General features: G+C 41.3%; 1 protein-coding gene across 3 annotated transcripts in view; it reads right to left on the bottom strand.

Annotated features, from left to right (window-relative positions):
* Positions 1 to 26,685, bottom strand: part of adgrd1 (adhesion G protein-coupled receptor D1) — a 77,553-nt gene that overhangs the window by 31,658 nt on the left and 19,210 nt on the right. For all 3 annotated transcript variants that reach the window (XM_067395108.1, XM_067395106.1, XM_067395107.1), the window contains 3 exons: positions 23,267 to 23,374; positions 17,982 to 18,057; positions 16,287 to 16,428 (listed from right to left, as the gene is read on the bottom strand). In XM_067395108.1, coding sequence (XP_067251209.1) covers positions 16,287 to 16,428; positions 17,982 to 18,057; positions 23,267 to 23,374 — 326 coding nt within the window. The remainder of the gene's footprint in view (positions 1 to 16,286; positions 16,429 to 17,981; positions 18,058 to 23,266; positions 23,375 to 26,685) is intronic.

Genomic DNA, 26,685 nt, shown 5'->3' with positions numbered 1-26,685 from the left:
AACGTAATGAGAAGCACTTTAAGAAACCCCTTGAGAGAGAGCTAATTTTGAAAGTTAAATATGTGCATCCATGTGTCTTAATACATATTGGTAAGACTCGGCTGAAGTAGATGAGACTGAGGCTGTAAAACATCTGCATAGGAGCTGAGCGTGGTGTGAGGAGAAACCCAGTGAGGTGCTCAGGGGGTCAGCCAGTTGACGGACGATCTCCGGATCTCTGGAAAAAGCTAGGAAATGGTTGAAATCTCTGTGGAATGCTAAAACCTGGATACAGTCAAGGCTAAATATCCAGTGGAACGTGCTCAGGTGATCGTGTGGGGACATTTTAAGAGCTTAATGGTATTTCTATCAAAATGTTGAAGAAAACACAAGCTTGGAGGATTTGTTCGCTGTAAATCATAATATGAGAGCGGTCTAAGAATATAATGGTAAGAGTAACACGACAAGGCAGAACTAACAGTTTAAAGGTTATGTTTTCAGGCTTTCAGAGCAAAAGAGTGGCAGAGGGAAAGAAAGAGAAAGATATGGAGAGGGAGAAAAGGAGGAGGCCACACAATCCGCAGCAGTTAGCTACAACAGGATCACTTCAGCCAGACCATCTGCTATATATTATAACGATTCATCTGAGAAAGCGTGAGAGAGGGAGAGGAAATAAAGACAGAGGGGGACGTCAGACCAACTGAAAGACACATTCAGAGAAAGACTGGAGAAATGAAGGCGAACAAGAAGAAGAGAGAGAATAAGTGATTGAGCCAATGAATGAGTAAGTGAATGAATGAATCAATGAGTGGTTCAGTGAACCAATGATTGAATAAGTAGGTGAACGAATGAGTGGCAGAATGAATCAGTCAGTGAGTGAATGAATGGTTGAATGAATCAGTCAGCAAGTGAATAAGTGGTTGAATGAATCAGTCAGAGAGTGAATGAGTGATTTAATAAATCAGTCAATGAGTGATTGAATTAATCACTCAATGAGTGAATGAGTGGTTGAATGAATCATTCAGTGAGTGAATGAGTGAATCAGTCAGTGAGTGAATGAGTGATTGAATGAATCAATCAGCAAGCGAATGAGTGGTTGAATGAATCAGTCAGTGAGTGAATGAGTGGTTGAATGAATCAATCAGCAAATGAATGAGGGGTTGAATGAAACCGCCAGTAAGTGAATGAATGAGTGAGTGACTGAATGAATCAATCAGCAAGTGAATGGGGGGTTAAATTAATCAGTCAGTGAGTGAATGAGTGTCTGCATGAATCAGTCAGTGAGTGAATGAATGTCTGCATGAATCAGTCAGTTAGTGAATGAGTGGTTGAATAAATCAATCAGCAAATGAATTAGGGGTTGAATGAAACCATCAGTGAGTGAATGAGTGACTGAATGAATCAATCAGCAAGTGAATGAGTGGTTGAATGAATCAGTCAGTGAGTGAATGAGTGAGTGAGTGAGTGACTGAATGAATCAATCAGCAAGTGAATGAGTGGTTGAATGAATCAGTCAGTGAGTGAATGAGTGACTGAATGAATCAATCAGCAAGTGAATGAGTGGTTGAATGAATCAGTCAGTGAGTGAATGAGTGAGTGAGTGAGTGACTGAATCAATCAGCAAGTGAATGAGTGGTTGAATGAATCAGTCAGTGAGTGAATGAGTGAGTGAGTGACTGAATGAATCAATCAGCAAGTGAATGAGTGGTTGAATGAATCAGTCAGTGAGTGAATGAGTGAGTGAGTGACTGAATGAATCAATCAGCAAGTGAATGAGTGGTTGAATGAATCAGTCAGTGAGTGAATGAGAGACTGAATGAATCAGTCAATGAGTGAATGAGTGGTTGAATGAATCAATCAGCAAGTGAATGAGGGGTTGAATGAATCTGTCAGTGACAATGAGTGAGTGACTGAATGAATCAGTCAATGAGTGAATGAGTGGTTGAATGAATCAATCAGCAAGTGAATGAGGGGTTGAATGAATCTGTCAGTGACAATGAGTGAGTGACTGAATGAATCAATCAGTAAGTGAATGAGGCGTTGAATGAATCAGTCAGTGAATGAATGAGTGGTTGAATGAATCAGTAAGTGAGTGAATAAGTGGTTGAATAAATCAATCAGCAAGTGAATGAGGGGTTGAATGAAACAGTCAGTGAATGAATGAGTGACTGAATGAATCAGAGGGTGAGCAGGTATGTGGGTGAATGAATAAGTGAATTTTAGTATGTGAATGTACAAGTAACTGAGAGAATGAAGGAATTACACATCTTCTGAAATATTGCAGAATTTCTATGTCCAAAAGCAAAAGCAGAAACAAGTGATAGAAGATTGCTTAGGAACGTACGTTTTTTTTTATTCACATAAATCAAAATGTTACCAAATGAAATGTCAAACCCACAAAGACATGAAGGACTGTGCAAGCTTTGGGGGTGTTGATGGAAGCAATCTACTCGATCAATGTTTAAAATGTTGCTTTTTTCTTTTTTTTTTATGAAATTTTTTCACATTCAAGTTTTGATAAAAAAATGCATGAAGTTAGAATGAAAGGTAAAAAGGATTTAAAGCAAAGGCTCTGTTCTTTCTTTTAATATATTGTATGTTCAGATATTCATACAACAAAATATTCTGGGGGCCATGAAAAGAGTTCATATGTCTTGTCTCTTCCCTGTGCCTCTGTTGATACCGGACTACCTGATATCCATTTTTGGCACTGCATCTGAATTTGTCATAAATTACATCATAACTCCAGTTTTCTTTTATTGATCTCCCTCTGTTTCTCTGGCTGGAAGGATAACAATATAGTGAGACAGAAGAGATCGCTCAAACCTCCTCAGATCTTATAATTTAGTGAAAAATTTATGGAAATGATTATTCCTTTGTGAGAAATGTGACAAACGAGAGAATTTATCAGCATTTTTCAAATTGTGCACACTTTTGGACTAAAAGCACTAATTATGTTGTTTTGTGCAGTTCTGTGATCACAAATATACGAGAGAAGATGCATTGATTATGATTATGAAGTCTGATTATGAAGTTTCCCCTTGCTAGTGAAATGGTATTGTGATATTTGTTCCAGGGAGGTATGCCAAAGCAAGTTTTAGCATAACACTGTGGGGCTACTAGCGAGTGACCTACTGAGTGACTGGTTGAGCGAGGAAGTGAGTGAGAAAAGGCGTTTAAAGTGAGTGAGTTCAGACAGAAACAGGGTGTGTGAGTTATAAAAGCATCTGGAAGTGAACACTACTCATTATTATTACTTTAAAAACCCCAACTGTACTAAGTGCACAACAAAAGTCCTCAGTCATACATCAAAATGCGTGTCAGACTTGGTGAGATTTTTTATAAGTTGTAATGCCATTAGGGCTGTGTGAATCTGTGATTAAATCTGAACCACAGCGGAAATCCCTCCTAGACCAAAACTGCTTGTGGTTGAGTAATTCACCCACATACAGTTTTACTGGACACACAACCACAATCCCATGAACACAAACACAAATACACAGCACAATGAATGATTACATTAATCCAGTCCAGGATGATTCATATACATATTGGTTTTGGAGATGCATCGTATTAAAATTGATAAACAGCCTCTAGTAATGTCTTTGATTAGCGTAAACATACAAGTGTAAGTACAAGCTTGCACACAGTGCAACAGACGTGCGCTCATGCTTAGTATGTGTGGCGTCTCTGTTTTGTGTCCGCTCCGCTGAAACTTTATTAGATTGTAAAGGCAGCGAAAGCATGTCAAAAATGTATTTTTTTAATCCTTATGATTTCGACACAGAGCATCGCCAGCATTCCTCATGAAATCACTCTTTCCATTTGTTCACCTCATGCTATGTGATCCAGCAATGAGAAATTGGACAGGTGAGGAGAAGAGAAGGAAGAAAAAGAGAAGTAAAAGATGAGGTAATGAGGTGATTGCTGCTTATAATTGCTTGATTGTTGCTTAGGTTGCTGTCTGTGTGGTTTAGGGATGGGACAGGATATTTGACTAGTCAGCCAACAACTGACTAGTTGATTAGCTTTAATATTTTAGTGGCAGTGCTTTAGTGGATGAAAACACATTGAGACACTCTTTTGCGAAAAGTTGCATCTTTAAAGGGTTAGTTCACCCAAATATGAAATTTCTGTCACACTCATGTCGTTCCAAACCCATAAGACCTTTGTCCATCTTTGTTCATTTAAACACAAATTGAGATATTTTTTGATGAAATCCAAAAGGTTTCTGAACCACATGTTGACAGCAACGTCATTGCACTTTTCAAGGCCCAGAAAGGTAGCAGAGACATCATTAAATAATCTATGCAACTACAGTGGTTCAACCTTAATGTTATGAAGCGACAATAATACTTTTTGTGTGCAAAAAATAAAGCAAAAATAACAAGTTTATTCAATAATTTCTTCTCTTCTATGTCAGTCTCCTACTTCTAAGTTCTATGTCAGAACGCCGGCTCAGTATTTTATAGCAGTAAAAAAAAAACAAAAAAAACATGTTAAGCAGAACAACTGTTTTCAACATTGATAATAATAAGAAATGTTCTTGAGCAACAGATCAGCATATTAGAATGATTTCTGAGGGATCATGTGACACTGAAGACTCGAGTAATGATGCTGAGTATTCAGCTTTGCCATCACAGGAATAAATTACATTTGAAAATATATTAAAACAGTAAATAGTTATTTTAAATTGTAATACTATTTTGCCTGTATTTTGCTCAAACATATGCAGCCTTGGTGAGCTATAAAAGACTTCTTAAAAACATTAAACATTTTTACAAACCTAAAACTTTTGAAAGGTATTTTGCAAAGAAATTCACCTGAACATGAACATGATCCTAAATTAGCCTAATTATAAAGGATTTTCCTTAAGACCAAATAGCTGACTAGATTTTGAAAATATGAAAATCTGCATATCTCCAGTATAGTTCGGAGGCAATAAATCAACACAAGTCTTGCTCTGATCACAGAATTTACCATGAGAACCACTGACATCATCCAAAAAACCACAGACAACCACATATAATTTCTTCACTAATATTTAACAGTTGTTGAATCATTCTACCCAAAAGCCAGTGGCTGAAACACAAAACAGACCATTATCTTAAAAATTGTCTAAATCACAGTAATCCATCACTGACACTGTGACAGATTATTGATCTAGTGATTCAGCTCACACATTACTCATGAAACACGACCTCTGTTCTGGACCGTCCTACACACAGGAAGCCATTGTCCCAAGATTAATTAGACTAGGGTGACTAAACGTCCTGATTTCCCAGGACATGTCCTGTTTTCCCGTCCTGTCCTGGCCATTCTGGTTATTTTTTATATAGTGATGAAAATGTCCTGGTTTTCATTGTTTTTCATTGGGCCATTAAATTGACCGGTGTTACGAGATTTTCAGTTTCTGAGATTTTCGGTTTCCGAAGGCGGAGCATACATTAAAGGTGCTAAAGAGGATGTTTTGTTTTATACATTTTTGCAATATTACTTGAAACTTTCTTTACTAACTGATAAAAGACTATTTATTAGGTGCACTGAACGGAATAATATTAATATACATCATCTGTGCACGAGGTAGGGCCTTAAAAACATCAGATTTTTCAGAGAACATCACAACGATGATCGCGTAAAAGATCCTCTTTAGCACCTTTAAAGGGGTACTTCACCCCTGGAAAGATGAATGTGTATTTAAAATTGGTCATTTATGTAGTAGAAATGTGGAATTATTTTTGAATTTGGAGCTTTCTAGACTGAGAAAAGGCAGAAAATTTATTTTTGACTAATGTGGATGAAAGACAACAACTCCCAGAATGCACTTGTTTTGCTGCCCTTGCGAGGCCACGCCCAAACCACGCCTATCGGTTACAGGCGGCATTACCAGGAAAATTCAAACAAATAAATCGTGAGTTAGTTCATACATTTACAGCGAAATGGTGCTAAATTGCTTTGTACCTGGATGTACACCCAAAACCAGGAAAGGACAAGTAAGTTTCCATCATTTTCCGATTAATTTAAAGATTTGGAGCGATGTAAACAGTGGCTGCGGGCCATCAAACACCCGAAGTTTGGAGATGACACCGATATAGAAAACCTAAAAAAACGCAGAATATGTAGTCTCCATTTCAAGAACGAGGACTACGAACCAAATATCTTTGCAATGAAGAGAACCATTCTGAAGGACAAAGCGATACCATCAATATTCACTTTCCCAGAGGACGAACAGCCTGGGCATCTGGCACTAAGCGTATTCGCCCAGAGGTAAGACTCGCTGATACTTGACTGATAACACAGTAGCCTATATGTAGTGTTGTAGGTAGCAGTAAAACTGCAAACTTAGCAAAGTAACGTTAGATAGACAATTACATATAAGTTTGACTGTTATCAAAGTAAAGCCTCTGTTCTGTAAAACTGAGTTTATTTATCTATTTATGCGAACGTTACCACAAAAACCTGTTGCTGTATTGGTTGAGATGATTGCAGAGACCGATACATTTGGGAGATGAACCACTGATGTAGTGCAGACAAAATAAAGTTAATTACTGTAAGCTTAAAAATATAATTGACACCCACTTTTGATAAAATCTTTGATCTATGTCCGTGATTAACCTCAAACGCGCATATGTATGGGCGTTGTGAAAAAATGCGGAACTACCTGCTATTACTGGCTGTAGTTTTAAGCCTCTGGCCAAAAAAGCCTCCGATGACGCAAAATGACGATTTTTGCGTCATCGGATGCTTTTTTACAGAATAAAAATGCATAAATCTCTCATCTCGGGCTGATATGAAGGGGGAAAGCACGCTAATTTGAAAATACTAGTGGTATTCTACTAATACAAAGCTTAATGCTAAATCCTGAAGTAACCCTTTAATATAAATGAGTTTTGCAGACATGCGCGATTGCACGTCCAAATATTAGTTCACATTGTATCTCAAAACATTAGTGGATTATTCCATAAAGGTAACTATATTCTCAGCGTCGCGACTGACTTATGCCTAAAAACTACAGTTGTTTACTACTTCTAGGTAACAGTTTATAATGTTTTAATTAGTATGCACGATTGGTGCAGTCGTCTGTAAATAAAAGATACTTCATGTAACAGCAGAGCAACCTTCAGCTATCGTCTACAATGAGTTCAGCTCGTTGTGTTCTTCCTTTGTACCTTGCGATGTAACAGCTGACAGGCCTATGTAAATTTCTTTATATCTTTCATGCTTATTTGTTAAGCAACAAAAAACTACTGGGAAAGATCAGCTCTACAGCAAAATATAAATGGGCAAACAAGGAGGATGAGGAAGAAAAACGTCTCGGTTACAAAGGTAACCCTCGTTCCCTGAAGGAGGGAACGGAGACGTACGTCGGACAGACCGACGAATAGGAATCTCGCTAGAGAGGCCAATCTACTTCGAGTGTAACTAAACGAGCCAATGCACATTGGCATGCAATCATATGCATCAGCTGCTCGCCTCGCAGCGCGGGTATATAATGAGCAGCAGGTGCGTTGCATCTTCAGGTTTTCGCTGAGGAGCCGAACCGGATAGGCGGCAGCATCAGCGGGGTACAGCGACTGTGGCGACGGGACGTACGTCTCCGTTCCCTCCTTCAGGGAACGAGGGTTACCTTTGTAACCGAGACGTTCCCATTCAGTCGGTCACGTTCGACGTACGTCGGACAGACCGACGAATAGGAATCCCTACCAAAGCGCCACAGGAGCTGCCCCCTTCCAGCGCTCTGTTGCAAGCCACCTGAACCCCCTTGCCTGAGGATGGTGGGACAGGGCTAACACAGAGAGAGTCGATCACTGCTGTTCCCCAAAACCCATTCAGTGAGACTATTGGATAACGCTGGGAAAGCGTACCCTTATGTGGGAAAGGAACGCTGCGGAAGCCACATCCTTCCCCGAAGGAGTTATGTGGAGAAGTACATATGGACTAACCCTGTAGGGCTGTGCTACATATGGAAGAGCTGGGGTGACTCCAACCCGATGAAGGGTAGGTTCTCCCAGAGGGAAAGACACGGGCTTCGTTTAGGAGCAACCGTGGAACCAACCATATGGGATCCCCGTAGGGTCACACATATGGAACCCAGCCTAAACCCGGTTCTCAAGGATACAACGGAGTATAGGCCTGGCGCCAGACGCTCCGCCACGTCGGCTGCCGAAGGGATATCGGAGGACTCGACAGGGTCTGCCTTGTAGGGACTCTCTGGAGAAAAGAAGCGCATGTAGCGCAGCAAGCCGACACTAAGCCGGGGCCTCTCCGTGCCTCTGACCTGTGGCGAGAACATGGGAGGAGACCGGCTCGACACGAAGGCTATAGTATCTAGCGAACGTGTTAGGTGTCGCCCAGCCCGCAGCTCTACAAATGTCTGTCAGCGAGGCGCCACGAGCCAGCGCCCAGGAGGATGCGACACCTCTCGTGGAGTGAGAGCATACAACCTGAGCGGGCAGGGCACACCCTGAGCTTGGTAAGCCAGGGCGATGGCATCCACTATCCAGTGGGCCATCCTCTGCTTGGAGACAGCCTTTCCCTTCTGCTGGCCTCCATAACAGACAAGAGCTGGTCTGAGGTCCTGAGGCTTTAGGTTCTGTCTATGTACAGTCGCAAAGCGCGGACTGGACAGAGTAAAGCCAGGGCTGGGTCTGCCTCCTCCGAGGGCAGCGCTTGCAGGCTCACCACCTGGTCCCTGAAGGGACTGGTAGGAACCTTGGGCACATAGCCAGGCCGGGGTCTTAGTACCACGTGGCTATCACCCGGCCCGAACTCCAGGCACGATTCGTCGACCGAAAATGACTGCAGGTCCCCTACCCTCTTGATGGAGGCCAATGCCACCAGCAGCAAAGTCTTCATAGACAGAATCTTTAAGTCTACTGACAGCAAAGGCTCAAAGGGAGCAATCTGAAGTGCTCTCAGCACCAGAGTGAGGTCCCAAGAGGGTATGGAGAGGGGACGAGAAGGATTTAGCCGTCTCGCCCCCTAAGGAACCTGATGACCAGGTCGTGCTGACCAACAGATTTGCCATCTAAGTGGTCGTGGTAAGCGGATATAGCAGCAGTATGGACTTTTGAGGGTGGAGGGGGACAGCCTACGCTCCAACCCTACTGCAAGAAGGAAAGCACGACTCTGATCGAGCATCTTCGGGGGTCTTCCCGGCGAGAAGAGCACCACTCGGCAGAACAGGTTCCACTTTGGAGGCGTAAGCACGTCTCGTAGACCGTGCACGTGCCGAAGTGATGGTGTTAAGTACCTCAGGGGTAAGTCACCTAGAACCTCCGCATCCCGTCCAAGGGACCAGACATGGAGTTTCCAGAGGTCTGGACGCGGGTGCCAAAGAGTGCCCCGTCTCTGAGAAGAAGGTCTTTCCTCAGAGGGATGGGCCAGGGAGGGGCTGTCGCGAGGAGTGAGAGTTCTGGGAACCAGGTCCGGTTGGGCCAGTAAGGCGCAACTAACAAGACCTGCTCCTCGTCCTCCCTGACTTTGCACAGGGTCTGTGCAAGTAGGCTCACTGGGGGAAACGCATATTTGCGCAGGCCCCGGGGCCAGCTGTGAGCCAGTGCATCTGTCCCGAGTGTCCCCTCGGTCAGAGAGTAAAACAACTGGCAGTGGGAGGTTTCTGGTGAGGCAAACAGGTCTACCTGAGCCTTTCCGAATTCTCTCCAGATCAGCTGAACCACCTGGGGTGGAGTCGCCACTCTCCTGGCAGCGCAGCTCGTGATAGCTCGTCGGCCACACGGTTGAGCACACCGGAGACATGAATGGCGCGAAGCGACCTCAGATGCTTCCGACTCCACAGGAGGAGATGGCGGGCGAGTTGTGACATGCGACGGGAGCGTAGACCACCTTGACGGTTGATGTACGCAACGGTCGCAGTGTTGTCCATACGGACCAGTACATGCTTGCCCTGAAGCAGGCCTTTGAGGCGGCTCAGAGCAAGGCGTACTGCCAGCAACTCGAGGCAATTGATGTGCCAATGCAGATGGGGTCCCGTCCAAACCCCTGAGACTGCATGCCCGTATTACGTGGCACCCCAGCCGGTGGCAGAAGCATCTGTGAACACCACAGCATGCCGGGACACCTGTTCTAGGGGCACTCCTGCCCGAAGAAACAAGGGGTCCGACCACGGACTGAAGGTTCGGCGGCACTCCTGAGTGATTGGCACCCGGAATGTGCCGCGCTGCCACGCCCATCTCGGGACTCGGCCATGAAGCCAGTGCTGAAGCGGTCTCATATGAAGCAGACCGAGCGGTGTTACAGCCGCAGCAGCCGCCATATGCCCCAGGAGCCTCTGAAAGAACTTCAGTGGGACCGCTGTCCTGCCATTGAATGTATTCAGGCAGTTCAACACTGACCGAGCACGTTCCTCTGTGAGGCGTGCTATCTGCTCGACCGAATCCAACTCCATACCGAGAAAAGAGATCCTCTGCACCGGGGCGAGTTTGCTCTTTTCCCAGTTGACCTGAAGCCCCAACTGGCTGAGGTGTCTGAGCACCAAATCCCTGTGTTTGCACAACTGATCCCGGGACTGTGCTAGAATGAGCCAGTCGTCGAGATAGTTGAGAATGCGAACACCCCGTTCTCTCATGGGAACAAGGGCTCCCTCCACGACTTTCGTGAAGACGCGGGGAGACAGGGCCAGCCCGAAGGGTAGGACTCTGTACTGATATGCTCAACCTTCGAACGCGAATCTCAGGAATGGCCTGTGTCGCGGAAGAATTGAAACATGGAAGTATGCGTCCTTCAGGTCAATCGCTGCAAACCAATCTCGGGGACGGATGCACTCGAAAATGCGTTTCTGCGTGAGCATTTTGAATGGTAGCTTGTGGAGGCTCCGATTCAAAACTCGCAGGTCCAAGATCGGTCGTAACCCGCCGCTTTTCCTGGGTACAATGAAGTAGGGGCTGTAGAACCCCGACCTCAAATCGGCTGGAGGGACCGGCTCTATCGCGTCCTTCGCCAGTAGGACTGCGATCTCCGCACGCAGGACAGGGGCATCGGCATCTTTCACTGTAGTGAAGAGGACGTCCCTGAACTTGGGGGGGGGGAGCCGGGCGAACTGAATCGCAAAGCCGACCCTGATGGTCCGAAGGAGCCAGCGAGACGGACTGGGGAGCGCCAACCCGGCTCGCAGAGACCGTACAAGCAGGACCAAAGGGACCACCGGTGTACCCGCAGCAGGGCAGCGAGGTGGAACACAGGGACGCGGCTCGGGGGCTCTCTTTGTGAGGCGGCCCGAAGCGGCGTCACAGTGTGCTAGGCAACACTTACCTGGCTCCACGGATGGACAGAGGGAGCAGTTGAGGCTTTGGCTGCCCGCTGCTCGCTGCTGTCCACTGGCGACAGAAGAGGGGATGAGAGTGGTGAGGTTTTCTCCTCCCACTGCTCTCCAAACCCTCTTCAGACCTGGAAATGGAGGAACTGCTCTTTAAAAATTTGGGTACCGCTGCCTCTTGGGTCAGTGGCGGAACAGAAACAAACCCAATAAAGGATTTACCACCTGGCCCTCCTCCAGGGGTGGAAGAGCAGCCCCACCCATCTCTGGGTCGCCCGTCTCAGGGGTGATTCTCACCAACCAGTTAAACAGCTGCAGAGACGGGAGGCGTCATCTCCCCGCAATGGATACAGCAGAGCCTGCTGGGCCGGAGTTTCTTGCAGGGGACGACACCCTTGGCGACGAGCAGACTGAGGGGCGGCCCAGAGGAACTCAATGGTTTGTCATGGGAAGCTCCCCTATCCGCTACTAACTGAGGAGAACCGCTGGGCTCAGTCCTCGACAGTGTCACCGAAAGGCCACCTCGTAAGATGGGAGCATTGAGAAAGCATTTAGCTTGACAACCTCTCACACCTCACAAGGTAAGCCAGGGGGCACTTCTGGACCACGGAGGTGGACATCGTCTGGCTGAGGGCCTGCGCCGTGACTTTGATCACGGTTAGTCAACAAGCGCAGCTCAACCCCAGCACAGAACTACCCTCATGCAAAAAGAGTGCCTTGGCCTCACATGCAGGGTGGGTGTGGTCTGTGTACAGCCACCCCATCCAAGAGGGTAGTGAGAGAGGAAATACTTATGCAGATTGGCACCTTTGGCATTCCATATTTATGGCACCAATATACCCCCATACTGCCAAGTTTTCCATGCACATCTGGAAGACCCAGGAAAGCATGGCTGTAAACTCTGAATCTGAGTCAGCATAAGCACACACCATTACAGTGGGCAGCGTCACCCTCATTTCCAGAGCATAACAGCACTCTCTCCGATGCTGCAATCGACGTCTGTCCCTCAGCTGGAGCTCTGAATGAAATGCTAGGTTCCCCTATGAAAAGGACCAGCAATCCAATCCAGAAACTGCACAGCTTGCAATGCGCTAGAGAGGGAGGGGCCCTAGGGGTTGGTTCCCCGAAGGAACCCCTCAACCTCATGTCACCCAAGCCATATCAGCAAAGTAGACCTCTTCTGGTGCACCAGAGAGGGCGCTACAATGGAGATTACGCAAGGGGAACCGCGCATCTAGAGCGCCGAGCGAGCGCTGGGTTGCCGTGACAACCCGCGCTGCAGCCCGGCAGCTCGACGGCACACGACACGCAGAGGAGCGAGAGGTTTGCTCTCGCTGATCTCCGCGGTCTCCCAGAGTGTCGGGCAGAGCCGCGGCTGTGCTTTTACACACAAGCGGCAGCTGGCCAACAACAGAGGGGACACATGCTTCCCCGAGAAAGAAGAGTCACGACCGGCGTGTCGACGTGATCATGTTCTCATATGAAAACATGAACACCCACGAACATCATTTCAGCACGCGCCCAGACATGCGAAACGGTGATCGTGGCCGTCAGTGAGGACAGGAACGATCGCATCCAGAAACACAAGTAGGATGTCGTCTTTAAAAAGACGCGAATCTACTTGTGTAAGCTCTTTCAGGGACTTTACTCTTTTAGAAGTGCTGAAGCACGCAGGGGAACGGCCACCGCAACACAGACAGGGATTGTGTGCAGCCTGTCATGTGCTTTCTCTCTCTTTGAAGGCGCTCACTCTTACCAGCCGTAAAAACGGCTTTTCAGCGCTCAAAGCGCACCGTACCGGCCGTGAGAACAGCCTTCTGACGCTGTCAAACAGCTATTTGCTCAAAAACGGCAAACGAAACAGAAAAAGAGAGGACGTCGACCCCGCTGCTGTGCTGTTCGCCCGCACTCGGAAAAAAAGAGAAGTTCAACCAAAAGCTTGACTCGTCTTCTAGCAGACACTCGCTTGCAGAGAACAGGAACAAACACCGTTCGGCTCCGAAGCGAAAAGCTGAAGATGCAACGCACCTGCTGCTCATTATATACCCGCGCTGCGAGGCGAGCAGCTGATGCATATGATTGCATGCCAATGTGCATTGGCTCGTTTAGTTACACTCGAAGTAGATTGGCCTCTCTAGCGAGATTCCTATTCGTCGGTCTGTCCGACGTACGTCGAACGTGACCGACTGAATGGGAACAGGATGAAGAAGAAAACTAAAGATATATTTTTTTTAGTTTTTGTAAGTTTGTGAGAGCTATTTTTGTTAAATTTGGATTGCTAATATAGCAGAGGTATTTTTTTAAGTATTTATTTATTTTTCTAATACAGAAGAAACATTATTTCTATCATTATTTCATTTGTTATTTTTTTTAAACTTGTCATAATAAAACATGTTGAGTAACCTCTGAGAAGATCTGAATTTGTGTCTTTGGTTATGGATAGCATTTTGTAATATAACAATTTTCTATCCATACAGAGGAGGCATACTTTAAAAGTATTGAAATTATAAGTCATCTGTGAGTAAACTTCGCGTATCATTTGAGTATCTCATTGCTGGGCCGAGTGTCCTGGTTTTCGGTAATCAAAATATGGTCACCCTAAATTAGACAGTCATTCAGAAATTAAAATGTCTGAGTGTCAATTTTCCTAATGTGTAGTAGGGATGTGCAAAATTACATATTTTCAATTCATACTAATTGTAATTTCAGAACATTTATTCAACTGATCAGTCTTTAGAACGCTGTGGATATATATTTTAATTGGACTCTGCATAAGCATTTGCATCTGCACTTGAGTTGTGTTTCTGGCTTTACTCTTTTAGCAGGTTCCTTTCATTTAACATAATGATCTTTGTCCAAAGACACACACATTTCCATCACTAAACATCACTGAAATAATCATCTCTCACAAGACCATAAAAAGCCAGCAAAACAAACGTTTGTCTCTATAGTTACATGCATGCCGGCATGGTTTTGATTTGGAAGGCATTAAAAATGCTTTAAAAAGAACAATGAAAAAAGAAACGACTGCTTATTTGAATAGGTTTAAACATTTTTCTTTGATGTGATTAAACTGTATATGAGTTTATTCATTGAAAAAGTTTAGCAGATCTTATGTAATGGTAAAGACCACAGCGAGCTGTCAAATGTGGGATAGCTGACGGATAATGCGTGTAACGTGGTGTGTGAAATCCAATGCTATGGTGAACTCCTCACTGTTTAGTTTTTTTGTTTTTTTAACAGCAAACACCCTCCCAAAACATGCTGTATTGGTTAACTTGTCTACATGCCATCTGTATCCATTTTTGATGGGTTTCCCATGGAAATTTGGCAGACGGATGCATCCTCGACTGAGTCGTACCATCTGCGCACACAGGCCAAACAAGCTCCTTGTTAAACCAAATAATCTTTCCCTTCTCAAAAGACCTCAAGGCTTATGATTCCAGCGTTCGGAACCACTTTTCTTTTGGCGAAATACTCTCGCTGTTTCAGAACTAAAGAAAAAAAAAAGAGTGCGAGGGATGATGCAAACCGAAATGGATTTCCATGGTTAGTCCTGACAAGTCTGAACTCTGGGTTTCTTCTGTAACACGGCTCACCAAAAGCAAAACCACAAACACAGCAGCATAAAAAAATAAAATAATTAAAAAAAGGTCTTTGAAAGTTTTCCTCCAACACATTAAGAATAATTCTGTTCTGTTTAAAAGGTACATAACACACACAGTATCCACCAATCCCATGTTAATCTTGAGTACATATAGAGTAGTATTGCATCCTTCATATCTCCGAGAAGTCTTTAGTTTTATCATATTTATAAAAGACAGATACACTGTACTGACTCTTTCCAAAAAAAGCAGAGCTTCTGGAAGCGTGCCGTGGGCAGAGCTAAAGAGTCATGAGCACGTGCAGCTTTTGCGTAGCTATCGTCTGCAAGTTGCGACATCAATATAAATAAAAAGGGAAAAAAACATTTGTGTTGCTTACATTATATGCACTTGCACACCAACAAAACACAGACATTTGATGCAGTTTTGACTCATGTCCGGGATCTATCGCTGGGACTCAAATGATCTGCATATCCAGCGTTGAACTGGGACTTGTTTACAAAACATTAGTCACCGAAATTCCACAACTCCGTTGCTGCCCCGGAAAAACAAACTGCATCCACTGTTCCCTTAACGCTGGGTTCTTTGGGAAGCTGAAAAAGGTTATCTTTCCCTCACAATGAAAAACACACTTTTTTTGGTGGCATTGTTGAAAAATCTCTTCGTTCGTAACCCGAATGAAGCAAGTTGATGGACGTGCTCTTGCTCTCGCTCTGGGTGATGTGTGCGCACTCTTATCAGGGAGAAGTGCCCATACAAGGAATTCCACCCTTTATGTTGTGATACAGGGCCATACTCTAAAAAACTTTTCCAAAACTTATCTGAATCCAGAAGGAGTGTATTTGGCACAGAAATACTCCATCATACGTCCAACTCATGTTCTGAAATTTTGGCCATGTTTAGCATGAGAATGCAACTCTTTAACAGTGTAAATAAGTCAGAATGCATGAAATAACCCCCCACTTTAAGAAATATAAAGGAATGATTCTGTTAAACAAAAGTCTCAGAAGAAATCTATGTACCAAACAGATCACAAATGTTAAGAACAGGCTGTCAAAAACATCCTTCTATCATCAGGAACTTTACTTTCTACCAGCAGCTCAATGCTGAATCTGCCAGGCCAGACTGGGTTATACATGTTAATTTTTTTATGTTAATTGCATTCTGTCTAACCTGATGTGTATAATGCCAGATGTTGGTGGATGAGTGTGAGCACATTCTTTCAGAATGAGAATAAATGAAATGGTGAACGTTCTGCTTGATCTTAAAGTCATCGTTGTACACATTTTTTTTTTCTTGTTACATTAGTCAAGCAAAATGAACTTTAAATATCATAATCTTCCAAACGTACTGACACTGCTATACACACAAATCCTGAATAAACATCAAAATAAACAAAATGAAGTGTTGAATTGATGTTCTCCTACCAGCTGATGGGTGTGGACGATTCGGATGAGCGGTTCATTGGACAGGTTGAGTGACAGGGCAGGAGATGGCTCCACCTTAAGAGAAATAAGGTGACTGGCCATCTGGATCTTATGATCTTTATAATCCACCGCCTCATTTATCCTGCATAGATGGACAGTCAGTTATTAGCCATACCTGAACTACCGTCAACATTCCAGAATAAACTAAGAAAATTATACTAATAACAGCACACCAATAATAACAAATAACATAATATTAAGATAATAATAATCATATCCAAACAAGCCCAACTCTCACAGGTGGACGGTTCGATGCAAGTAAACACAGCCATGCTGATTTCAGACAAAACTACTGCGATTTTGTTTTTTATAGAACAGTTCAATAAATACAAAGTTATTAACATTTTATGACACAATATTGTCAGTTACGTTGTCTGTTTTTACTCTGGCAATAAAAATCGTTCCAAACAAAGCCATAGAAGAATCATTATGGCCCGGTTTAGACTAAGCCAGGATTAGGCCTTAGTTCAATTAGGACATTTAAGTAGCTTTTCTAAATGTACCCTAGAAAAACACATTACTGGTGTGTGCAAAACAATGGCACTGACATATTTTAAGATATATCAGCAGAAGTAGATTTCAGTTAAAACAGCTCAAACAGTCTGCAAAATGGGGGGTAAGTGTCTCTGAGAACATGGAAATGTGGTACATTCAGATTACATTCATGCTATATAGAATTTACTTTTTGCAATGTAACGGATGCAATGTAAGTATTTATCCATAAGAAGTACCTACTCAGAGAGAATGTGATTTTGGAAGCGGGCTCAGTGTTTTTAAACGAATCGGTTGAATTAATGATTCAATGACTCACTCACTTGTTTTCAGGACGTTTGGTGTGTGAGTCTGTGCAGTTTACATTGTAGAGCAAAACGTCCAAGTATTGTCAAGTTATGTTTACCACAGTCCCTATTTTACTCAGAAACTGAAAAACCCCATTATAAAAACCCATAAGAAAATCTCGAGGGAACCACTGGCGAATTAGTCTTCCGGGTTTTGATGTCAATACTGTCAATAGTGTAATAATGTATGAAGCACTGCTCACACATACTATAGAAGTTCCTTTCAAAGCAAGCATCTTTCTGTATGGTCTGGATGGCAAATTTGCATGACCACTTTGAACATAAGCAAAATATGCATGGGGAACTTTTCCGCCTTTACGCAAAACTCCCCAACGTTGGATCCCGACTGAATTGACTGAATTTTGCCCACAAAATTTCACAGTGCATTGATAAATGTGACCACACCTTAATAATGCAACCCACCAATAATGCATAGACTGACAGTCTGTCTGGAATGTTGTATAACCAATAATAAATATGACATTCATGTTGACTACATATATTTGGGTTCTCATAAATGTTTAGATGGTAATACAGATATACCCTGCAGCGTCTTTTAGCTATTTTACCCAGTGCAGTTAGTTAAAAAGAGGCCAACTGAGTCCCAGAGTTGTGCTAAATTAAAAAAATTAAGTTAAGTACTGATCATGGCTGTGTTAAGATGAGAAGAGACTGTTATCAGTTGACATAATGACTGGGAGTATCAGACACAGAGGCCCAGATGAGAGAGAACCACAGTGATAACCTCATGCTCACAAGAACACAATGTACAACAGGAAACACGCACACACTTCACCTTGTTTGTAGAGGGCTGATTTTTTTGTAGTAGTTGTGCATTTTGTGGTAGAAAAGTCCCACGATCGTGGTCTGAGCTGTAGGGGGAAACAAACACAACTATTACTATTCGATCACACATGTATGTGTGTTTTGAAGAATGTGTTGGACTGCCGTTGAAATGCACAGAGAGAATAGGCTCATTATCACAGATGCTGCATGTGCTCCTCTCAGTGAAGCTCTAATGGGAAAGATGTGTGTTCACACACACGCGGGAAGACTGTGATGAGGGTCCACCACGTGTGTGCGGGGGAAATATGTTACACTCTACTTCAAATTTTTTTTTTGACCATTAAAAATTAAATACAGAGGGTCATTTCCCTTCAAGTTTAAAAACAACTCCAGTATATCATGAAAACACAGTCATTAGTATCATTAATTTGTGCAAATAACCTTGTAAAATAATGCTGATAACTGTTGTGGACCATTGGATATGGAAGTATCATTTCATCAGGGTTTGAATTAGGGCCGCACAATTAACTGAATAAATAATTTATATTAACATGGGTGTTACATTAATACACCCAGTCTGAAGCAAACTAACTTACAGATGTATGTTTTATTTTTGTTCACAGGAGCACACGAAAATTAGTGCTGAAGAAATCACCTGACACAAATGTTTTTTTTTGTTTGTTTTTTTTGTAAATGTCTTGATTAAAGGATTAGTTCACTTTCAAATAAAATTTTCCTGATAATTTACTCACCCCCATGTCATCCAAGATGTTCATGTCTTTCTTTCTTCAGTCGAAAATAAATTAAGGTTTTTGATGAAAACTTTCCAGGATTTTTCTCCATATAGTGGACTTCAATGGAGCCCAAACCAGTTGAAGGTCAAAATTACAGTTTCAGATGAGGAATAAAGGTCTTATCTAGAGAAACCATTGCTCATTTTCTAAAAAAAAAAAAAAAAAAAAAAAAAAAAAATATATATATATATATATATATATATATATATATATATATATATATCTCGTCGCTGTCCGATGTAAACCACGTATGTCCATTTTGCCGATTTTGAGATTTTTCGACGGATTGAATGTCCAGGTTCATTTCCGTATACAGTATGCTTCACATATCTAAATGGCCAATGAAAAGTTGTGAAATCATGTCATCTGATTTTCACGTATATCCATTTGGTGTCAAAGCTGTCAATCACGCCGTGAGGTTACGTTGCTAAATAAACATAGCCTGGTGAGACAATGGGCCCTATTTTAACGATCTGAAACGCAAGTGTCAAAGCGCGAAGCGCAAGTAACTTTGTGGGCGGGTCTCGGCGCTGTTGCTATTTTCCCGGCGGGATAAATGGCTCTTGCGCCCGGCGCAAATCTAAAATGGGTTGGTCTGAAGTAGCTTCATTATTCATAGGTGTGGTTTGGGCATAACGTGAAATAAACCAATCAGAGCGTCATCCAACATTCCCTTTAAAAGCAGGTGCGCAAGTTCCATTATGGATTGCTATTATTATGGCGTATTTACCAGGCACACGCCAGGAGCGGTTCACAGCCGAGGAGACTGATGTTCTTGTAAGAGCAGTGAAAGACAGAGAAGTTGTGTTGTATGGGGATGGGAGAAACCCACCCAAAATAGCGTCGGTTAAACAGGTTTTTTCACATCTTCGTGGCACACCACAATGATTTCCGTCATCTCATGTGTTAATATTTTTTTAGTGTAACAATTTATGATTTGCAAAAATAACTGTTGCATCTGTGTAGATTACATGAGCAAAGTGTATGCGCGTTGTGCACGCTATACATTATGGTCAAGCATGCGCCCTTAAAATAGCATAATGAACAACGCGCAACGCGCCACTGACTTTAGACTAGGTTTTTTCTGGTCAGTGGCGCAATTGTTTAATGGAACAGCAAAATAGCACCAGGGATTGTTTGCGCCGGAACACGCCTCCTTTTTTGCGCTGAACCGCCCAGGGAGCGCAAGTTCATTCACTAGTTTAGCGACGTGCTTCTGTGGAGGGAAAAGCGCGCTTTGCGCGGGTGCAAAATAGGAATGACACATGCGTCGGTGTACAAAGTCAATTGCGCTGGGTGCAAGATAGGGCCCAATGACTTTCCTTTATCGAGGTAAACGTTTCCTCCTGACGCCAGACGTACGTCTAGGAGTGACTTACGGTAGGACTGTGCAAACAAAGTATCTGTCTAGCATTACCATGTCAGTGTATTGATTCATTGTCCCTTCATAGTTTGCAAGAGACATTTAATAAATTAATAATTAATATTAAATAAACTAAGCGTATTTAATAAACTAAGACGTTGGCTATTTAATAAACTGAGCGTATTCATCTGTCAATATGAAACGCGACTTGGCCATTCTAATTAATGATCGGAAGAACGGGTATCGACCACCATTATTGTAAAATATGCACGTATGTCCATTTAAACTCAATTTTGGTCAAATGTGGATTATATCATTACACTGGCAAGAATATGGTTACATGTAAAGATGCCATACCGAGTATGACAACGCTACATTCAACTGCTTTTGAAATATGGTGTTTTTTTCACTTCCTGAAAAGTAACCGTTTTGGACATACGTGAGTTTCATCGGGCAGCGACGATATATATATATATATATATATATATATATATATATATATATATATATATATATATATATATATATAGTTTTAACAATAAATGCTCATCTTGAACCAGCTCTCTTCTTCTTCTTCTCTATTTGAATTCCGGCAGTGTAGACACAGCTAAGTGTATTACTGCCCTCCACAGGACAAAGTTTGAACTAATTGTTATATACTTGCACTAGCATATTGTATATGACAATTTAGTTCAAACTTTGACCTGTGGAGGGCAGTAATACACTTAGCATTGTCTACACTGCCGGAATTCAAATAGAGAAGAAGAAGAAGAGAGCTAGTTCAAGATGAGCATTTATGGTTGAAACGTATCAAATTTACATTTTTTTTTTTTTTTTAGAAAATGAGTGATGGCTTATCTAGCCCTTATTTCTTGTCTGGGATCGCTGTAAACTGTAATTCTGACCGGCAACCATTTGGGCTCCATTGAATTCCATTATATGGAAAAAAATCCTGGAATGTTTTCATCAAAAACCTTAATTTCTTTTTGACTGAAGAAAGAAAGACATGAACATCTTGGATGACATGGGGGTGAGTAAATTATCAGGAAATTTTAATTTGAAAGTGAACTAATCCTTTAAGTGATGTGTAAAAAAAGAAATAAAATGATTTTTTTTTTTTTTTTCCCATATGACAGGGATCTGATATTCTATTTGTTGTATTTCTGTTGTGCATAAAACTGAAGAATATTCGGTACATCCTATACTGTATTCTAAAATGATCTGATATTATCTTTTGCATGGATTTTATTGAAAAGAGCTTAGGCTCATGTAACCAGAGGTTTTAAGATATATGAATATGCTTTTAAGTTTTTCTTGCCTCATGGGTTTACATCTGTAAAACGTTAAACGTTACCAGTGTATTAGTTTCATGAAAGTAGTAGTTTTTTGTGAACGTCATGGCAGCGTACAACACAAAGTACCTCACGCGGGAAACACTTAACGTAAGTACTTAACGTAACTTAATGTGTAAATGTGCGTAACTAACATAAATCAACCAATGCATAGGCCAAGAAGTGTTGTTAATTTTTAGTGATTTTGTTATTTTTTTTTAAATATTTCTATTTATTTTTTTATATTTTAACCTATTTTTATTTCAGTTTAAGTATTTTATTTTACTTCAACGTAATCACATTACATTTACTTGCCAAAGCAACACTTCTAATTTTTGTTTGTTTACTTTTTAATTTTTCATCTAATATTTATATTTTATTTCAGCTTAATTTCAATTACCAAAAACAATTTTGAATCGTTTTAGTTTAAGTTATTAATAACCATATCAAAGGATAATCAACAATCATGATTTTTTTGCTAATTTTAAATAATAATAATAATATTAATAATAAAAACACTAAAGTGTTGCTTGTTTGCAGTTTCGGATTATATGAAACATGCTGTGGACTTTTACAACTTATTAGTACTTTTACAGGTGTTAATGGACCAAATAAGCAATATCACTGTGTCCCAACTAACTCCTCTGAGTTGGACTCTAGGCCAATAACCTCACAAACCAAGGGGCAAAATCTCTCTACGAATGTTTTTATTAAGACTAAAAGAAACTTGGCCCAGCGGGATTACACGGCGATTCAATGCGCGCCTTCTCTTGCTGTCTTTAATTGCCATATAAAAGCTCTGCTTGGTTCTGTTAATGAAGTATACCATATGTCCTGCTGCACTGGAGAAGCAGTTCAATGGCACACTAATGCCAGTGCTAGCGTTTATGTGCCATTTCTGATAATAGAGCTTTCATAGTTTATTAAAACTGTTTATAATGAACAGAGCAGGGCTCAGGTTCAGCACCATGCCAGAGGAGCTGAGGAGAGCTGACCCCAAAATGGTGTCAAACAAACAAAACTTTTAATGTCCTCATAATTACTGCCACCACATGGGAAACATTGCAACACTCATTCTTGCTCGCATTTATACATTAAAAAAAGGCAAGCGCGTACATTCTCTCTGTTTTTCATGCAACTCTGCTCTAAACTACTCGAAATTATATAATGTTTTCTCCTGGAGGGGCTTGTGTGATTGGCAAGTTTCATTAGAGAGCAGCAGGAAGTCATCAGAGTTGATTGCATTGTTTATTTGTTGTTTATGGCTAAAGAGGACAGACAACAAATAAATGTCCTTCATCCTCCTTATGTGAAAACAATGTGCTCTTTCACTGTAGCTTGAGGCGTATAAAAGCAATGCAATGTGTGCGCGCACATTTACTCATAATCAGGGGTTAAATTGGGTAGGAATGATTCAGAACAACAACCTTCTATTCAAAAAGAAAAAGAAAAAAAAATGACTGGCAGTTTGTTTAGCAATCCATTCCATTTCATATGTCTATGCTCCAGTCCAGGTTTTGTTTGTTCCATTATGCACATTATGGTTAAACTGTGGTTTGGTAAGTGGAAAAGCATTAAAGTTTGTTACTTTAAGCAAGATTTATATCATTAGTCAGTGGCGGATCATAGACGGCATAGACAAGCACAGTTCTCTGTTGCGGCACAGGATAACCTGTTCCAGTGAAATCATATCAAACGCACTCTTTCTAGTAATAATCATTCACTAACATAAAGCTGCATGATCAGGACAAGGATCGCCACCAGATCTTAGGGTTTGTGTGTGTTTGTGAGACATGTGCATACTCACACTGCATTGTAAGGGCCTCTCCTGGTACTGAGATGTAACTCTTCCCTTGTGTGGGGAACCGGTAGTTGGCCAGATTGTAGTTCTGTGGGATCTTCATCAGAGAGTAATCTAGACACATTTGAAAAAGGGTAGGGTCACTGTTCATAGTGAGTATACTGTTGCTTTGTTACTGCATTAATTACTACTAGAAGGTCAAAAGAACCACAATTTGGTACCAATTCAGTGAAACTGAGTACCGAGTACTGACTGTATTCGGTCCCCGCATGTGCAGCTGGTTTCATATACATTCTGTTAGCATGCTCTTTGACAAGTGACTTTGCTTTTTGGTGCAATTCTCTGTGAAGTATTAATGTAAACAGTCAACACTGTTTACTACAACTGTATATTAGTTCTGTTGTTTGCAATTTGTTACTTATTTTTTTATTACAGACTTGAAGCAATTTTTACTTAATTGAAAAAATACTCAAAAGGCTACATTGCACTGTTTTGATTTAATTTAATAAAAAACAACTTGTATTCATCAAAATGGATTAAACTGATAAAAAGTGACAGTAAAGGCATTTACAATTTTACAAAAGATTTCTTTTAGTGTTCTTTTGAACTTTCTATTCATCAAAGAATCCTAAAAAAATTGTACTGCAGTTTCTACAAGAATATTTAGCAGCACAACTGTTTTTAACATTGATAATAATAAGAAATCTTTTGAATCAGCATATTAGAATGATTTCTGAAGGATCATGTGACACTGAAGACTAAAGTAATGATGCTGAAAATTCAGCTTTACCATCATAGGGATAAATTACATTTTAAAATATATTAAAGGGGTGGTTACATGCGATTTCACTTTTTTAACTTTAGTTAGTGTGTAATGTTGCTGCTTGAGCATAAACAGTATCTGCAAAGTTACAGCGCTGAAAGTTCAATGCAAACGGAGATATTGTCTTTTAAAGTTATGGCATTTTATTGCCTACAAAAACGGGTGGTTTGGACTACAACAAGCTTCTTCCCGGGTTGGTGACATCATAAACCCTTGCTATTAACATAAACACTGCCCCCGGGAACACGCAACAAAGTGGGCGAGGCCATGTGGCGCAGCATAATGAAAGCGGAAGAGTTGTTTACACCGAACGCGAGCTGCGCGACGCGACACGTCAAAAGATATAGAACCCATTATTATCTGTGATATTTTCTACACTGGATGCGGCGCTGAAGGCAGATTCCAGAATCTACACGAGTTTAATGCTGGATTTACACAAAGGCTTTTACTGAAAGATGAAGCAGTTCCTACTTTAAAAGCAGAAGCTGCTGTTTATTGTCTTCAAACTGTAAGTACATTTTATTGTTTGTAACTTACATGTCTTTTAAACGTAATGTTATAGTTCTGTTGCTGTTTTTAATGCATCTAGGACATATACAAAGAGCAACTCGTTTTTGCAAGCCAGTTAGCTAAATTCTAGTGCAACAAACACTAACAAACTTCTATGTTCATAGACAAACAGTTGTTCATGCTATAAATTAAAAGATACCTTTACAAAAATGCGACTACTCAGGCATGTATTTACTACAGGAAAGCTTTAATCAGGATAAAACTGTATATTGAAAGCTAACAAACAGCAGTGACAGCATATCTAAACACTTTGACACAAATACTAAATGAAATACCATTCATAAACGTCCTTTAAAAGTCGCGATTGGAGAGGTTCTGCTTTTTCCTCTTCATCTGGGTCTGATTCGGCTCAATTTGATACAGCAATATAGGCGCTTTTATTTACTTTCCACCTAAGCGCATAATAACGGATGGTAAGGGGCGTGGCATTTCCAGACGCTTCAGCGAATCACGATAGACTGGGCCAGTTACCAACCTGCTACCAATCTGAGCACATTGCGTATGTCGGAGGGAGTGTCTTCATAGAAGCAGGAAGTCAAACGAGCCGTTCATATGACAGTGGAAACAGAGGTGTAGAATAAAGATAAAATATATGAAAAATACAGCGTTTTCAAAAAAACGAAGCATTAAGACATGTTATACTGTGCCCCCAAAAAAAGACTGTGCCTAGAAAAAAACCACATAACCACCCCTTTAAAATACATAGAAAACACTTATTTTAAATTGTATAATAATACTTCACAATATTACTGTTTTACTGTATTTTTGATCAAATAAATGAAACCCATAAGGAGTTAAAAAACATTAAAAAGTCTTGCCATCTCCAAAATTCTGAACGATAATGTAGCTTACAGGGTTATTTCACCCAAAAATGAAATTTCTGTCATTAATTACTTACCCTCATGTTGTTCCAAACCAACAAGACCTTTGTTCTTTTTCAAAATACAAATTAAGATATTTTTTAAAGAAATCCAAGTTTTTTTTGTTTTTTTATCCTCAATAAAAAAGCAACGAAATTACCACATTCAAGGTCCAGAAAAGTAGTAAAAACATTGTTAAAATTGTCCATGTGACTACAGTGGTTCAACGACGAGAAAATACTTTTTGTGCGCAAAAACAAAAATAATGACTTTATTCAACAAATTCATCTCTCCCCATCAGTCTCATATGTAGTTGATGCAGTGAACACAGTTCGGTGCTTCCGACTATGCGTGTGATGCTGACGCAGGAGCCAGCCAATACTGAGCTGGCGTTCTGACATAGAACCAGGAAGCGCTGCAACATAAATAGTGTAAGAGAATGACAGGAGAGATGAATGTGATGAATAAAGTCATTATTTTTGTTTTGTTTTTGCGCACAAAAAGTATTTTCGTCGCTTCATAACATTAAGTTTGAACCACTGTAGTCAAGCTGACTATTTTAACCATGTTTTAACTACGTTTCTGGACCTTGAATGTGGTAATTGTATTGTTTTCTATTAAGGGCCGGGGAAGTCTTTTCTCAACATTTTGCTCTTGGGTGAATTATCCTTCTCTCTGTTTCATCTGTGATCTTGTGGTTATTTATGCTTTATTCATTGAATGTGACAGTGAAGTTCAATAATAGCTCAGGCAACCTGAAAGGTTTTCTCATGTGACCTCTGGTCCTAACACAGTCTTATCAGAGCAAAGGGAGGATCAGAACAGAAGATACAGTTGACTGTGAAGCGTGTCTCAGAGGGCATGATTCAGAAATGAACTTCAATGATACTTATTTTGAATTGGCACAGAGCAGATTAAGAGATGTTTTAGTTTGGATCCAGCCTCTTAAGAAAACCTCAGATGACCAACACCTATGAAGAGACGGCGCCAACTCCTGCGAGGACTTCAGAAGACGCAATCATCTGGATCAACATGCACATTCCCAAATTTCTATATATCCTAATTATTGTTAATATGTAATTTATTTTTTCAGGAGCTCATTGCTTCTACCTTCAGTTAAACTGCTAACAGTGATTGTAAATGAATTGCCTAAATTATTACATTATTTGCTA

Source organism: Chanodichthys erythropterus, chromosome 9, assembly GCF_024489055.1.
Source record: "Chanodichthys erythropterus isolate Z2021 chromosome 9, ASM2448905v1, whole genome shotgun sequence".
Lineage (NCBI taxonomy): Eukaryota > Metazoa > Chordata > Actinopteri > Cypriniformes > Xenocyprididae > Chanodichthys > Chanodichthys erythropterus.
Note: the sequence above shows the minus strand (reverse complement) of the source record. Positions and strands in the feature narration are given on the sequence as shown.